The 17,611-nt window shown below is 41.2% G+C and overlaps 1 protein-coding gene across 1 annotated transcript in view; it reads right to left on the bottom strand.

Moving 5' to 3' along the window:
- LOC121958888 (transformation/transcription domain-associated protein) overlaps window positions 1–17,611 on the bottom strand; it is a 102,692-nt gene that overhangs the window by 33,232 nt on the left and 51,849 nt on the right. The window contains 13 exon segments of the mRNA XM_042508052.1: window positions 1,759–1,950; window positions 4,102–4,237; window positions 4,641–4,753; window positions 5,691–5,828; window positions 6,033–6,320; window positions 9,723–9,842; window positions 10,166–10,312; window positions 10,484–10,663; window positions 10,785–10,998; window positions 13,671–13,792; window positions 14,128–14,327; window positions 16,566–16,634; window positions 17,143–17,292. Of these exon segments, the coding sequence (XP_042363986.1) occupies window positions 1,759–1,950; window positions 4,102–4,237; window positions 4,641–4,753; window positions 5,691–5,828; window positions 6,033–6,320; window positions 9,723–9,842; window positions 10,166–10,312; window positions 10,484–10,663; window positions 10,785–10,998; window positions 13,671–13,792; window positions 14,128–14,327; window positions 16,566–16,634; window positions 17,143–17,292 (2,069 nt within the window).

The raw sequence follows: 17,611 nt of genomic DNA, 5'->3' as shown, positions 1-17,611 counted from the left end.
AACTTGATGAAATCACATGTTCATTGTTTGTGTTAAAGTTTTCAGTTTTTAGGTTTTTTGACATTCATACTAAATTTTTGGTTAAAAATATTCACATTACTCAGTCCCCTCCAGGATTTTGTGGGCTGTTTCTTGGGATTGTTACCGCCTGAAAGCTTCATGACAGCTTTTCCAAAACATAGCGATTCATGTTACCACGTTTAAAGGCTTTTTTTTGCAATGAAATTGCTGGGGCAAATGAACACTGCAAAACACTGACGCCCTCTCTGCACGAAGTTCTACAATTAAAAGAGATTTTACCCACAATTACAGTCACATTTGCAGTAAAGTTACAGTGATTGGACAGAATTTGCCTTGTTGTGCAGAATTCACAAAATTGTTGTGATCACAACGTAACAAAATGCTGGAGGGACTGTACTATTGTTAACATTTTATAATATTTGTCGGCATTTCTCTCTTTTTAGGTCAATGTAATTTAATAATTAGTTTTAAAAAAAAAACGAAAATGTCACAGAAATGCTACATGATTTTTGCATTGGAAGTGAGAGTCCAGCAATATTTCTTTGATGCCACAAAAATAATTTTATACACCCTACATTAGTTCAGTGGCTAATCTGCTCCAATATGGCACGGTACAAAAAAAGGACAAGGAGATGGGAAAATGGGGAAATGATAAGCGAGGGCTTCTATCTCATACCGAGGAAGAAAAAGAAACCTCATTGATTGGCCCAAAGTCGCTCTGTGAACATATAATCAATCATTCCATTATAACTCCTCATCAATCAATATTAATGCCAAGCCCTGGTAATCAATAGTGTGGGTGATAATCCATTGATCATCAGTCAGAGCTAAGAGCTGGGATCTAATGATAACTTGATTCAGATGGTATTTTTTGAAACCCCCCCCCCCTCCCCCCTTCTGTGTTTGTTGAGTCTGGAGGAGTCGTGAATGTGAGATATAGAGTTTGGAATGGAGATTTACAACAAGCCGCTCGGCTGGGCACACCAATAAAAATAGCTTGTTTTCCCTCGGCTGGGGTAAATAATTGGACTGCACATATGCAAGCACATGCACGCCGAAACACACAGACACACACAGACACACACAGACACACACACACACTATAACAAAGAACGTAGTCACCCAATTCAAATACCCATTTTGAAAAGATAAATGTGTTGAATCAGAGCTGTGCTGAAGACCCCCCCCCCCCCCCGCACCTAAGACAAATCTCCCAAAACAAAATAAATTAGGCAATACAATATTTTTCACAATTATCAGTTAATATCAGCTGATGGCCCATTTCTAACCTTCATTCAGAGCGTCCCATTCATCATGTAAATGTAATTCTGCTGCAGGTATTTAATCAAACGCTATCTGATGGCAGGGAAGTAATTACAGCTATTCTAAACTAACTCCTCTTCTTCTTCTCCTCGTGTCTGTTCACTTTCCACCTTTTTCAATTTTCTCTTCTCCTTTCTCATCTCTGCCCCTGTCTATTGTAATCTCTCACCGTGGAATCAAAGAGGCTTAAAGGCTTTTTTGATTTTTTTTAATCATCTATCTCAATTTTACAGAATGCAGTGAGAGAGGGAGATAGAGGCCGTTATCAGTGTTACTCAACAATGTCTCAGGGCGACCTGTGATCTCATGACACCAAGTTCTTCAATTGCTTATCATCACAATAAACTCACTTCCTGGCTTCTTGACTGCCATGACAACAGAAAAAAAAATCATCGTGCATGTTTACACACTGACCTGCAGCAGCGGTGTGTGCACGTGGGACACGATGTGAGGCAGCCTCCTCCACTCTCGGATGGCCAGACTGGAGGCCATCTCCACCAGCCGCTCAATGAAGTTGAGCTGCTGCTCCTCGGGGTGGCAGATGGCCAGGTAGCCTCGGTGCATGTTCACCTTCCACGCCATCTCCTTCGGACAGCTCAGCTCCACCTGGAACATTCAACAAAACACAAATTTATAGAGGCAATACACACAAAAAAAAATACTAAATTAATTAATCTATTTTAATTTTTTAATACACTTAAAGGTTTCACTCAGATCTTTTGACGTGGGATTTCATGTTTCAAAAGGTTAGTTCAGATACTGCCACGCATGGAGATAATTCACCATCAGACCACTGCTGCTGCTTGAAATGGGAGTTTTACTGGTTTACATTCGTCTGAAGAGCATAAATGTGTTGTAATGTTTTTTTTGAAAGTCTTTTACTTTTTCTACCATCTGCTGTCTGCAGAAAATAGTTTTACTTGTGTTTGCTCTGGAAAACAGCCTTTTCTTGATTTTTTTTTATGTTTATGAAGCAATCCACCAGTTACCCTGCAGACTGGGAGCACACCAGATTAAAACTGAGAATATCTTGTTTAAGGTCACAATACAGAATATTTTAATTTTCTCCATTCAGAAATTTATAATTATGTTAGATAGTTAATTTATTTATTTTGGTCCTAATGAACAATCTTCCCAGAGGAATGCACTTAAGACACCTACACTTTTTAATGAGCAATAGAATTTAAGACAAATTTAACAATAATGAGAACTGAAGAAGAAAAAACATGAACTACAAAAAATCAACAACAGAAAGACAGAGAAGAGAAACAAAATAAAATCCATAACATGTCATACAAACTTAAACTTTTACACTAGTTAGTTAATTTACAAAGTGAACTGCACAGTTTGAATTTCTAGTGCTAACTACAGCAGCTGTGAGTTTATAATTTTAGAATAAAGGCAGCCTTGATAACATATTCTCCGGAAACAGACCCACAGTTGGTGTGTGTCATGCTGTTTGTCTCTGAGTGTTTGTCTGTATGATGTCGGGCAGAATGGCACATACTCCTCACAGCGTCAGGAGTGTGGCAGTTTTAATTAAATGAAAACATCCGAGTGGAAAGGGCCTATGACACTTTCCCTGCATAATTTAGTACAAACACACAACAATCCTGTTTCCAATTCATTTCCTGAATGGTTTCAGCAGGACTTTTGTACTAATGACTAATCAACCTGACAAGTCTGACACCGAGGCGGTGGCGTTGGAGGAGGAGGAAAGGAAAAGGCTCTGCTATTGATTAAAACGCTGAGTGCATTAAGACTAAACAAACAATAGCCCGGGGGAGCCTGCGACGTCAGACCTGCTGCTGCTGTGAGAAGAGAGTGAGACAGAAGAAGAGAAAGAATAGGTGTGTGTTTGTGCATGCTGGAGAAAATTACAGTGATCGGTCAGAGCTCACTTATCAGGGGTGACACTTGATGAATATCCTGGAGACAGGGCCGCCCTTATCAAGAGCCAGCTTTAATTGAAAGCGGGGACGTTTGGACTTCGCCTCTGAGCCGCTGGTGAGCGGTGGGCAGGCGGGCGACTCAACGCCTCGCTCCTCTCCTCCACCATAAAACAAATCACCCTGCAGCAGATGCTGGGGTAATTATTCATGCGCGCAGCTGTCGTAAATATTAGCCGCTTAAACCAGAGCTGCAGAGCAGAGCGAGGGAGGAAGAAGAGGAAGAAGTAATAACAAAAAGAAAATCAAGTAAAGAAGTTGGAGAAGTGAGAGACAAAAGAAAGAGAAATGGAAAAAGAAAGGAAAGGATATGGCCGAGTCAGTGCTGCCATCCAGACAATTTAATTAGGTGTCACCTCAGGACGGAGCGGCTCAATGGATTGGGTCCAAGTCTCCTTGAAAGAGCAAAGCAGGAGTATTTGTTATGTGTCAGGTACTATCGCACGCTCGCCACCCGTCCACACTTTGTTTTAGGAAACATGAGGCCAATAAATTAACGGAGCAAACAGCTGAAGTGCATTTCCGCAGCTTTATAGCTGACGCTCTGTGGAGGGGCTGTGGACACTGACGCAGGGGCCTGAGCTTCATACACAGCACTGTACCAGAAACTGGGAATAAAATTTAAAAAAGTCTCTGGTTCACTGGGTTCAAACCACTAGGCTCTGCTGCGTCTATGATGGTGTCACTGAGAACTTGTGGTTTCTATTTTCTGTCAAACCCTTTGGAAGACGGTGAGGTCGCTCTTGTGTGCAGATGCATGTTTGTGTGTGCAGGAATCCATCCATGAGTACAGTTTCACACTCCTCACCTGCACCAGAGCCTCCTTCATGGCAGCCCAGTTGGAGACCCTCCAAGCACACTCCAGCATGAGGTAAGGGTTAGAGTGGCCTTTAGACTGGCCGTATTCTGTCAGAGGTTCCCACTGGTTTAGTTCTTTAGAGCAGCTGAAGACACGGGGGAGGATGAAAAGTTTAGTTCAGATAGTTTATGCTTTTAAATGTGCTAAACAAGATTTTAAATTTCTCCTTTTATGAATTTGAGTCACAGTGCATCATTTGGAGCTGTCACATGGATACAAATTCAGCCTCATCCATACAGGTATGTTTCTGCTTTAATACTTTTTCATGTATAATATTATGTATTTCATATATTAAAAAGTATTATAATAAAAGCCTGCAGAGAAGTAAAGAGTTGACATATTTTTAAAAGAAATATATAGATATGACACAGAAGTTCAGTTTGTGCATTCTATTCTTCGGATATTAGCCTGTTGTATAATTCATGTGAATCAATTTTATCTGGTATATATATATATATATATAAAAACAAAACAAAACAAAGTCTAACCGTATCCAGTGGTCCTCCCACAGCTGGTACTCAGGGAAGATGGCTGGAGACACATTGCTCCTCTCATGCTCCTTTCTCGCCTTCTCCATCGCTTTCTCATAGCTTTCTTGGGCCTGAGCACACATATGAAAAAAAGGTTTAATACAAGCATTTTGAGGATAATGAAATGAGTATTAGTGCAACAGACCTGCCAACATGCAATTTCCTCATTGATATAAATGGACAAGATTAGAAACACCCCCTCAGTCAAATGCAATTTAACAGCACCACAAATTACAGCCCATAAAGTTAAAGAAAGCCTTCATGGAGGTTTAATTTTTTTACATGACAATGAGCCCAATAAAGTGGCAACAGTGTTTACAAAGTTAAAATCATACTAGGGTTTTGCTGAATAACATTCTTTGGGCTCTGGAGTTGCAGCAGTAAACAACAACAAATATTGGAAGCTTCAGCCCTGCTTACAATAATAGGCTCAGAATCCAGGACAACTCCTGACAACGTGCTGTGAAACAAAAGCTGAAATGCAGCATGCTACCTCCAACAAATTTAAGATTTGAAATTCACATTCATAAGATTCAGTGCTTTTGTCAACATAAGTCAAAGACCCTTACGCACAAAGCTGATGGTCAACCGTAGGTCAATGTTGCGCAATGCGAGGCGACGCAACAGCTGACTTTTGTCGTCGCTAGTTCTTTGAAGTCTATTTGGTGTGTTAGACACAGAGCCACTATTCTCCCAGTGAACAGTCAGTTTGTTGTCTGCCCAGTTACCCTGAGCTAACACAGCGGAAGCTGCTAACATCCAACACCGAGCTGTTACACTCACACCACCATCGGCCATTAAACCCAGCAATAACTGTCTGGGTAACGTTAGCTGTGTGCTAATGGTTGCTTAAAATGTTTATATTGTAATTTTCCTAAAAAAAACCCCTAAATCAACAATTATTCTAATCCCAAAATTAATAAAAGGAATATCAAAGGAATATGACTAAACAGTTAAATATTAGGGTCCAGCACAGGATCATACATACATTTTAAAGCTTCCTCTCACCTGTTCGAAGAAACCGTGCTGCTCGTAGGCGATGGCCGTGGCGGTCTCTGGAAACTTGCACCTCTTCTGCCAAAGGCCGGCCCACATGTCCTCCTCCTGGAGCAGAGAGTAGAGCTCTGCCAGGGAGTCCAATATCTCCTGCAGAGAACCAGAACAACATGTGGATGGCAGCAGAACAAACTGAAACATTGGCAGTGATCAAACTGTGAACTGAATGAGAGCAGCTTTGCTAATGAGTCTTGTTCAAAAAGGATAAAGAGGCAGGTTTTAGGCTTTGCTTTCCTGACAAATAGTCCTGGAGGAAATGACACACAGTTTGCAGTTTGTCAAGTTAATTCTGACCTGTTGAGGTGGAGTGATGCTCTCCTGCTCGTAGAACTCAGTGCTTTGCTTGGGTTTGCTGTGCAGGCTGAGGCCCTTCTCAAAGGCCTGTTGCTCCAGCATCAAGGTGGAGCGCAGCCACAGATTGTGAGTCTTTCCCAGGTACTTGAGCACGCAGGGCCTGATGGGAATTGGTGGCACACACTGAGACATGGCCTCAACAAAGCAGTTCAGGGCGCTGGGCTGGCAGTCCCTCTGGGCCTGATGGCTGCCACTGCACAAGAAAGGACTCATTTCTCCTGACAGAGCCTGCAGAGAGACCGAGAGAGATCATCAGTGCACAGATGCAGCTTATTGATAAAGGTGTCCTGTTGCACGCATAGGATGCAACATGAGGCCTTTTTCCAGTAAGACAGAATTGTTAAAAACAGGAAAAGAGAAAGCATGTAAGATGACTGTACAGTGTGCAGACCTTTTGTGGATGCAGACCAACAAGTTATTGCAGGTCCAATAATCTCAGAAGGTTGTAATTTTATACACATATATGTACAAACAGTCAGCGTTGGAAAATAATAACATGCAAGTGATTACAACCATTTAATTCAGTGTAACTAATTTTCAATTAAGTAAGAGGAAGCAGCATTTTATTTTTAAAAAAAATAACAGTTCTTCCAAAAAATCAAAACTTCATATGTGTCCTCCTACCTGTGGTGCTGTTTTTCAGTGTAGATAATTTTGGTACAAGTTGTCGAGTGTTGGAAATGTCTGCCTTCTCTCCAATATAATGGAACTAGTTTAATGTGAAAAACTCAAATGCAGAAATCTTGACCCGGTTACTCAAGATAATCCACGCAGTTTGTTGGGAGCAGTTTCATAAAGGGATTGTTTCTTTCTGCCACTACAGCTTCCAACCGAATCACTGTACAGAAGGACCAGAGTATCTACTCATGGACGACAGGCTTGTGACAGAGTGAGGTGTAAATGTTAACAGCGTCCTCCTCAATTAAGCTGTAACATTAGATAGCTCAGGTGAGCTAGCAGTGTAGGACTATGAGTTTAAAAAAAATATTGTTGCTATTATGGATGTCCTGATCATGTTTTTTTGCCTGAATCCAAGTCATTTTATATCAAGTATCTGTTGATACCGACTTGATACTGATCTGATTCCTGTGTTTTCCAAGATAATACAGCTGGTCACTGCACATTTAAGTACTTAAAAGTTATTCAAATCTATCTGATGTACATCTTATGCTTGGTAATTGAATAGCTCTGCATTGCATTAAGAGAAAAAAAATCGCTGCATCCAAGCAGCTCCTTAATGCTGTTTATTTATCTATCTTTAATTTTTTTTTTAAAAAAAGTCCTCTGATCTTTTGGCCTTGTCTCTGTCCCTAACAACAGTATTTTTCAGTGTTCTATTTCTTCGATGCAGCCTTTGTTACCTGAATAAAACTGTTCTCTAGTTTCTAATTTTTTTTTAGATCTTTTGCCCAGATAACATGAATGATTTAGCCTACATGTGTTAGCGTTTTACTTTTGGGAGTTTTATTGCACTTTCAGCGGTGTGTTGAGTGACAGACCGCTGTCTGTCTCCGAACCTGCCCGTGGTGTAATACTGTGCATCAGTGACAACAGTTCAGTGCAAGAGACTCTCAGCCTGAAGTGAAATGTGTCTTTATAACGTTGTTAAATAACATAAAAAACACAGTTTTGCTGTCATTGCATTTGGTGTTCCAGGATGTGCAGACTGCAGAGTGGAGGAGAAACTGAGAGTTGTCAAGTTAATGATGGCTGCACTTCAAAACACCTGTTTGACAGCTAAAGTAAAACAAAGGATCGAATTTTCAGCCACGATTCGATGCACGCTTCCTTCTGCATGGTGTTATTGGCTGGCAGGTGTAGAAAGAAAATAATTTCTCCATGAAACTGCTCCCAACAAGCTGTGTCTCCAACATTTGACAACTCACACAAAATATATCAACACATAAAAAACAAACCTACAGGGAAGAGGAGACATATTTTGATTTTGGGGTGAACTGTCCCTTCAAAGTAAAAGGGCCCCTGTGCGCACTCTGAGCAACAGAATAGACTCTGAGTGTGACTGATAATCATGAGTGACACACAGTCAGAAATAAATGATGTAATGCTAATGAATATAATATCTAGCCGATGATGACGGCATGCAGTAATTAATGCCTCTGATGGTCACTGTAATGAGGCTGGTGGTGGAGAGGGCCAATATGTCATGAGGAATATGCTTTTCTATCATAATAATCCCCCTAGAGACATAAAGCCTGAGCACCACTCATCACTCTGTTCTCACTATAAGCTGATATATACAGTGAAACGCTGCGGAGCTGAGGCAGCCGTCAGAATAAACACATGTGACACATCTGTGACTTCACGCCTGTCACAGGGAAAAGAAATATCATCATCCTTCTTTTGAGTGCATTTCTCAGATGTTTAAGAGCTCAATCACTTCAAATTGACGAGTCTCAAAATACTCCATATGCATCTGGTTCGTTAAACTCAATACAGCTCTCTCCTTTCCATATTTAGCATGAATGAATCTGTCCTCATTAAGTGGAAATGCACGTTTTGAGACGGGAGCGGGATGGCCAAGGTCACAGTTACTGTCTGCTTGCTAACGTCACTGATGAGATACAGAACAGGATGTAGGGAGTGAATGAGTGCGGACACAATTAGCCAAAAATACTGAGAAATCAGACAAGAAATACATGTTGTTATGATTAGTATTCTGAAAGAGACTCAACTGTTACTACAAGTGGTTGGTTCCGAAACCTTTTTCTAACCTTTTCTATCACTGAGTAAACTAAAAGACATTTTTTTCTTTATATTTCATATTATATTCGGTGCATAAAAATAACAGTACAGAACAACCGTAAAACTTTATAATTAACCCAAACAGCCAATGCATTAAGTGCAGGAAGTTTGTCTAAAACAATAAGGAGGAATTTAAAGCAGATTACTTCACGTGAAAATTCCTTCAGAATTGAGTTGTCCTGATATTTTTAAAGAACTTCTTCTCGATTCTGTGTCTGTATTATGTAGAAATATTTTTATTTTTAACAATCATAAATACTTCATAGGTTTCTTTATTTACAAATGCAGTGTTTTCATCTCTCTGACCCTGTTACATTGCTCTTGTTAGCTCTTTGGTAGTTTTAACTGTGTACTTTTGATGTATGCATAATTTATAGAGCCACTGTACTGTCAACAACATAGTCGTGCAAATATGTCACAACAAAAAGCCTCGTGTAAAATGAAGGGATTCTGTTGACAGACACATGGTCAGAAGGCTTTTATTTTGAAATGGAAACAGGGAAGGTTTAGTTAAAAATTATGTTTATTCATTGAAACTGTGATGAAAGGTAATATAATTTTAATATACGCATCAAAAGACCATTTTCACTGTCTAGTTTTGCTGAAACCGCACACATTTCATGGAAAAAAATAGGCAAGAATTCTATTGTCTATGATCTGCACCTGAGCAGAGCTGTTAACACAAACTGTCAACATGGACGCAGAAAAGAAAAGAGAAGAAATAGAGGAAAAGTACGGAAAAATAACCTCCAAACAAACAAAAAAAAAAAAAAAAAAAAAAAAAAGATTTGGTGAAGCACTTGCACTGCTCAGACAGGCAGTGTGTCTCAGGCGTAGGAAGACAGAGGCCAGTAAAGTTAAACTCACATGCTGCTGCCTGTCAGAGAGGATCTTCCAGAGGCGAGGGAAGAGCTGCACCCAGGTCTTCTCAGCCAGCGGTGTGGAGATGTGACAGAGCTGGACCAGAGCATTCAGAAGAGCACCCGTCTAAAACAGAACAGAGACAAAATAATGAGAGCTGCTGTGGTTCTGAATCCTTGTGTTCAGGATCTACTATCCTACAGGGTGGTCAACTGCATTTAACAGATGTCTCAAGTCAAAGTCAGTTTCTCATTTGATGGCTAGAATGAAAAAAAAAAACAACTTAAAAATATTTGGAAATATGATAAACTTATATATCTCTAACAGTGCATTCTCTAACATCGCCATGTGATAATTAGACTCATTTTGTTAGAAATAGAATTTCCTAACAGCTCTGTTAAAGATCAGTTCCCCCACTATGAACTGAGAGACAGAAAGATCAGCCTCACCTTGACCTCCCGCAGAGAGTCCAGGAACTTGTCATGGCGGTTTGTAAGCATGTGCAGCTGGTTTCCTGCGTCTCTCTCCGCCTGCTCCTTCGTCTTGGGGATGGCTGTCTGGTCACCTGGTGCTAACTCGATGTCTATCTCCACATCCTGCCACAAGAGAAGAAGACAATCATCAACATTCACACTACGCGTTAAATGACGTTCGGGGTAATTTTTTGGACTTTCACTCTTTCTCATGACATACTCCTAATGAGACAAATTGCTAAGAGAGCATGTCTTGGGATGCTTTGTGCTGTTTTGTGTGTCTGTGTTTCCCACCTCTTCCTTGGTCTCACTGTTCTCTCTCTCCCGTGGCTCCTGCTTGACATGCGTAGCCATGGCGAAGGCAGCACGGTCATGGCTGTCCGCCAGGTTGATGACGTTGGTGATAGATGGCAGCATGGACCCCTGGCAGCTGGTGCCGATGATGGTGTTTCGTTCACACACTGCCAGCAGCAGCTACAGATCAGTGACAGTACATGACACGGTAAGTGACGGACATATAGACAGACTTGTTTTATTTGTGATGTTGGAGAGAACGCTTGAACAGGAGGATGAGAGATGGCGCTGTGCTATTTACCTCGATGCACTGTTTGATCCAGAAGTGGCTGCCCATGGCCTCCCAGTTCTGAGAGCAGCAAATGTAAAGCAGCCTCTCGTAGACGCGCCGCTTCATGGAGGCGTCAAACACCTCAAAGAACTTGGCTCGGATCAGAGGTTGCGTGCAGCGAAGCCCCGACAGGAAGGCTGGCTCCAGCTTGGATGTGATGTCACTTCCTGAAAGGCTCTCGTCCCTAAAAAACACAATGTACAAAACACAGAGCTCATATCCCGACTCTTTGCCATTTAACGTACATGACTCATGACGGCAGAACATTTTATTGATGTTAAAACATTTACTACACCCAGAACATCAGCTGGAACTGACAAGAGTCACATGTGGATGCAAGAGCCCATACTGCAGGAAGACAGATGTGACAATATCTAACAAAGCTATAAAGTACACCATGACATAAGTCCCACTCATATGACGTTGTGGTTTGTCGCCTTGCACAAGTCGCTTGAGAAATGTAAGTATTCATGTTGTGTAACTTTCATAAAAATGCAGCTGCACTTCCAATTATCCTGTGACGCACAAAGAGAATAGCAGCAATGTACACCCATACTCACAGGCACGTCTCTGTAAAAACATTCAGATAAGTTGACGTTGCATTGTTTTTACTTTTATTCACTGCATTTAATTTATTATATCACTAAATATCAGAAAAATATGATTTTGAGTTTCTTCACTGTTACATTTTCATTAATGTCTGAAGAAATTATCACAAAAATTGTCAAAATAATCAAAAGGTTACAACAAAAGTAAGTAATATTTACAGCTATTTTTTCTGGTATTTCTGTATAACTGTAAACACAGGCCATGCCTGAAATCATTTACAACTCACTACTCACTATGTAGGAAGTTCCATGTAGAGGACTATATGGTGAGCTCATCAGCAAAATAAAAAACACTTTAAAACACTACTTGGGTCATTTTTGCACTGTTAGTTATGTCAATGCTATAACACAGTTAAAAAATGTCAGGTCACAGCAGTTGGTGGATCATCCACAATAAATACTGACATGCATTTTTGCGCTAAACATATGATAATTTATTTTTATTTTCCCCAAATTAATAAATACAAAGTGCTTTCTGGCCGATTGTGTTGTGATGCCCTGCTCAAATTAAATGTCTTATTCTTTTGTTGCACTTTACAAATTTGCATTGTGCCTGTTGTCATAATTAAAAACAAACTACACTCCCAATAAAAATACTTCTTATCAATACTTTGTTATAAAACAGCTTTTCGTGTTCTGTGTAAATGCCACCCAATATCAGTCTTTATTTGCATTCTATCAATCATTGAAATATTTGTAAACACAGGTTGCAATTGTGCTGCTCTTTCTTCTCGTCCTTCTGCAATTTGACCTTCAGCGCATTCATGATAGTACATAGTGCTTGGTTAGAAACCATAAGGTTTATACTACTTTTCAAAATGCATTGCTGTGATATTTTGAGTCCACTATAACGGACTCAGAAGCTCATTTGATGAGTGACTCTGGATGCCTCAGTGTTTTTCTGAATTACTCAAAGGTCCTTTTGTTCCACAACCGTCAGATTTTTTTTAATAAACACTTTAAGATGCGGTCTCAGCTGTTGATTATGTCTCAAATGGCTTTTTATGGTGTTATTTTTGTTGCATCGTGCATTTATATTTATTGTGTACTGTGAATGTACTGTGTACACTGTGTTGTCTGTACGAGTTGTGAGTTCTCCCATTGGGGATCACTAAAGCTTTCTAATCTAATCTAAGATATCACATTTCTCACACATTCGGACTGCACTACAGAAAATGCACTGTATAGTGGACTACATAATGAGTAGTCAATGATTTTGCACGGAGCCATAATCACACAGAATTAGCAGAATACAGTCTTGCTTGGGATTATTCACACAGTTGGCAGGCAGCTATGCTTGTGAACATATTACAAAAGGGGAAAATGACCTGATAGAAACATTCAAACACAGCATGGTGCCAGCATGTTCAAACTAATGGCCCTGTCATGGAACACTGAGGATCAGTGAAGTATTGAGAGATGGCACTTAACAGTGAATATCTGGTGAAATTAAGCATCTTTGATGTGGTTCCTCCACTGTTAGTGAAGCACTTAACACTTAAATACCAAATGTCATCATTACTACATCATCCTGCTGCACTAAATGGGCCTTGTGGGTCTGATTCACATCACAGGAGGAGACGGGGAAGGTGGGATAAAAGCAACAACAGAGGAGAGGACGCTGCCACAGCTGCATATAATCACACATTGTTCTACACAGCTGCTTTATCCTTCCATTATCATTACTGGCTGTCCATCACGGCTTCACTGCTCATTTTAAATCATCTGAAATGCACAGCAGATGGGATGGAGGGATGCAGGCTACATTTGGCTGATTAAATGTGTGTGTGTGAGGCTGAGAGACAGAGAGAGCAGTGGTTTGATGAATAGCGGGCAGTAGGACAGCCTCTGCCCTCTGGTCCCCACCTGCTGAGTGTCCTGTCAGGGGTCGGCTGAGTCCTGACACCACTGCAGCCCTGTGAAACATCCTGGCACATTATCTATCTCCATCACTACCTACAGTCTCTCTGACCCTGTTTGTACAACGCCTTACTCCAGCTCTAAACCTTTATTGTATTTATAGCTAAAAGTTACACCTCCAACCATCTACCATCTTCCTCTATCCTGACTGTGATCCTGCTACAAACTCCTCCTCCTTGCCTCCATTTCCTGTGCTCTTTGACCCAACCTCCTGCGTCTTTCCCCACCTCAACCTCCTGACCTTCATCCTTCCCGTTAAGATGGATGCAAGGGCGGCGCAGCGGCATCGGCACGGCCATTTGGCCATGTGATGAATGGCGGTAATTACCTGTAGACGTAATTAACGAGGTCCAGGAACTGGGCGTTTAACTCAAGTTCATCGGGGAAACGCTTCTCTATGTAGGTCATCATCTTCACCAGCAGGATGGACTTCTCTCGGAGGTTGGGCATCTGGAGGGAGGGGGGCAGGAGGGTGAATAGAGGGCAAGGGCATTGAAAAGTGAAGCGACAGAGGACGGGGGGGGGGGGGGGTCTATTCTGTTTTGTGCTTGTTCTTTTAAAAGAAAATAGAGACACTTCCCATCTCTCTGGTTTTTATGCTAATGTTAACGGGATTTAGAAAAAGTGCTTTGCTTGTTGTTTGTCCGAAGGGTTTCACGCCTTTTAAAATGCACTCTGCTGATTCAGATTCACACCTGTTATTATCTAAGAAATAATGCGCTGATCTGCTGAATCATTATTTGTATTTGAAAATTATATATTGAAACAAAACCTCCTTTAGTTACCTGATTGGCAGCCATGGGAGAATTGTTTTTCACCCACTCTTCCACGATCTTGACAACGGCTCTGAGGATTTTGGGGTCAGGTGACTTCTCGATCAGCGAGGTGAGGATGACCTGGATGAAGTTCTTCCTCATTTCCATGCTCATGACAGACAGTCGTGTCTTCACCAAGTCGAGACTCAACATGACCAGCTCACTAGTCACTGTGGGAACAGAGAGGATGATGGTCAGAAGCAGCACTGAGACAAACAAGAAACAGAGGGTAATTATTTTTTAGTAATTTTACTATTAAAGCTAGAGAAGTTACCTTTTTTCAGCAAAAACTTTTTTCCAAAAAATTTTAATTGTATTTTGAAAGCATTACACAATCATGTTTATCTGCCTCCAAATAGCACTCATAATGGCATTCAAGAATTATGAAAACAACCAATCAGAGCTGAGGAGTCTCTAAGTCTCTAAAGGCCCACTTGCCGCATTTTTTGCACCCTAAAATCCAATGTTTAATGTTCCCAGGCGTCCTAAGATTAACATTTCAGCTTTTGGAACACAGCAGCACGCACCACACGTCATTTGATGAGAACTAACCAATCACTGCCAGCACATATGTTCTCTTCTTCATTAAATATAAGTCTGTGATAAATATGGAGAGGTTGAACATTTTAATGCAGGGATTCCCACAGCTTCATGTGTGCCAGTCTGTATTTTAGGCCCAATACACACTTAAAAACAAAGCCAGAAGATCAGCTCTGCACTCGGGATTTCTGGTTAGTAGGCTATGATACGGTATTGGTCATGGTTGCTTGGCAATCTCAGACGCAATCTGCCTTTGTGTGCTTGAAAGTTGGCACAGAGTAGATGCAAGAGTAGCACCCAGCTCATGACCTTGCATTTTCCAGGTGGTGAAAGACGTGGCATGTGTCCCAGCCTTAAGGCAGCAGTCAATCATGTCAATCTGTCTTCATGGACTGCAGTTAATCAGTCGAACTAGGCAGCGCTGATCAAAAATGACTCAAGATTCTGTTACTATATTGACTATTTCTCTCCTCAAATGTTTTCACAAACATTTTATTTTTTAGTTGTAACATAAGAAAGTTTGTGACCCTGCCAGTGGGCGGTGCTTTGTTTTGAATTGACTGTATCCCACATGGTGGCTGTGTCACAAACTTTCTCGTGGTACAACTGCCATGATTCACATGATTGTCAGGTGCTCTCTTTGAAAATAGCCTGCGATTGGCCAAAGTCTCTCATCAAAGGCTAAAATTTAGAAAACAAAAGTCTAGTGGTCTCTCCAACCACATGAATCACAACATACTCAAACTGCCTCCCTGTGCTTTAACATTGATGGGAAGTATTTGTTGACATTTAAGGATAAATTAAGCTTTTGCAAGGATAAGGGTTAAGGGTTAAAAGAATTAAAAGTTAAGTCTTTTTTAATATCAGCAAACAATGACCACATAGAAAGATTTTTTTTCCTGTTATACTACACTGAAAGAGCTGTTACAGGAAGTCTGACCTTGTGTCCTTTTTTCTTAAGAGCCAAGCCGGCCTCAAGCAATTTTACGCTCACATTACCAGCTCAGCATATATACTGTGTGATAGCAACCAAAATACAACTTCAGTTTCAATAGAATCTGGGTGGAATATAAGATGATAAGATTATTGTGGTCAGATAACCTTTGGTCTCAGTGACTCTAACTGCTTCTGGTGGAGGGTAAATGTCGTTGTTTCCAGATACAGTCATTAGGAGCACATTTAAAGCACAGATAGTATCTTACAGCCATTACCACCCAACATCAGGAACTATGTACCACCTGACTTCTATAAATCCGGTAAAGACACAGAACGGGGAGGAGCCTCGGTGAACTCTGTAACGGTCATGTGAAACAGGTAAACTGCTCTCTTTAACCTCGCTGTCTGATGTACAGGGCAAGCTGTCAGACAGTGTCTACTCTTTAAACCTACAGCAGAACAGCACAAGGTGACCATCTGTTTGCTTTGTCCGCAGAGAGACAATACAGGGTGGAACCAGAGCTGAGGAACATTCCCTGTGAAAGCAGACTATCTGCACAGAGGATCTCCCCCAAACACAACACAGCTACTCAAAACACAGCTGGGGTCGGTGATGGAGAACTTTTGATATACCGATCTTTGTGTGGAACAAGGCTCTGCTCAGATACCTGAGATCTTTGAGGAAGGTCACCACACCAATATGCAGGTGTGTTCAGCTGACCTCACACAAAGACAGCTCCTTGTTGAATCAGGGTTGGATAAAGTGCACACACTAGCCCTCTTGATAATGTCAGCAGGCTGTAACCGCAGCCTGCACAACAAGTTCAGCTGATGTCTGAGGAGGATCTTACGGTGACTCAGGTGCTGTGAACTCAACAACTGGGTTGAAAAACTGAGCCACAGAGAAAGAGATACTTTGCCTGGTTCCTGACCTTTGATTCCGCCCACCTCACGGATTTCGACTGATTCTGGTCTGGCATCATGACGTGAAACAGCAGTATCTTGGTTAAAATAAAAAACAACAAAGAAACAAAAAACCAAAACACAAACAAACAAACAAACAAACAAAAAAAAAAAAAAAAAGAAAAAAAAAAAAAAAAAAACAAGCAGCCATAATTGTAATTTCAGCTTGCTGAGATACATGGTGGGAGGAGCTAAATGGTGTACAATCACTGTTACACATCAGCGCATAGTAGAGCTGCGTTACGTCGACAGCTTCAGAAAATTAATTTATGTTGAAGGTTATCCGCAGAAGATTACAGTCCATTATTGGCCACAATAAACACAATTCCACAATTGTTCCAAAACATTCAATGATTTTTACTATTTCCATGACTTTTCCAGGCCTGGAAAATGTGATAGTAAAATTCCATAACATTTTAAGGATTTTATGACAGTGGGAACCCTGAATTTCAGGTATACTTTAAGTGTGTGTGTGTGTGTGTGTGTGTGTGTGTGTGTGTGTGTATCTGTTATGGCTGCACCTGGCATTAATTCATGTGCGTGTACCTGTGTTGGTTTCGGTGACCCCGGGGTTGGCCTGCTGGGGGCTCAGGTGTTCCCGCACCATCTTTTGCAGTGAGCGCATGAACACGGAGATGAGGCGGTCGATGTAGCTGGCGTTGTAACTGCAGGCTGACTTCAGGATCATCAGTGTTCCTGGATGCAAATGAAGGAGGGGATCAGAGATAAAGGGAAAAATAAATGCGAAACCTTAGCTTGACCTCTAACAGACACACACATGCACTCAGCATTCAGTTTTCTCACACAAGGACTGTTTTTACTTTTTCTGAGGGAATCTAACCAAAGTTTGTCACAGTGGCAGGGATATAGTAGGTTTGAGTGATGTCCCTGTGTTGCTGCTCCCCTGAGGGGAGACAAATGCTAAAATGTCACCCCCCATCACATCAGCGCTGCCTCCCCGTGACAGCAGGATACCAAATGCTTTTTATTGACCACTACTGCCATTTTGGGACAG

The sequence above is a fragment of the Plectropomus leopardus genome, chromosome 19 (assembly GCF_008729295.1).
Source record: "Plectropomus leopardus isolate mb chromosome 19, YSFRI_Pleo_2.0, whole genome shotgun sequence".
Classification (NCBI taxonomy): domain Eukaryota; kingdom Metazoa; phylum Chordata; class Actinopteri; order Perciformes; family Serranidae; genus Plectropomus; species Plectropomus leopardus.
This window is presented reverse-complemented; position numbering and strand designations above follow the sequence as displayed.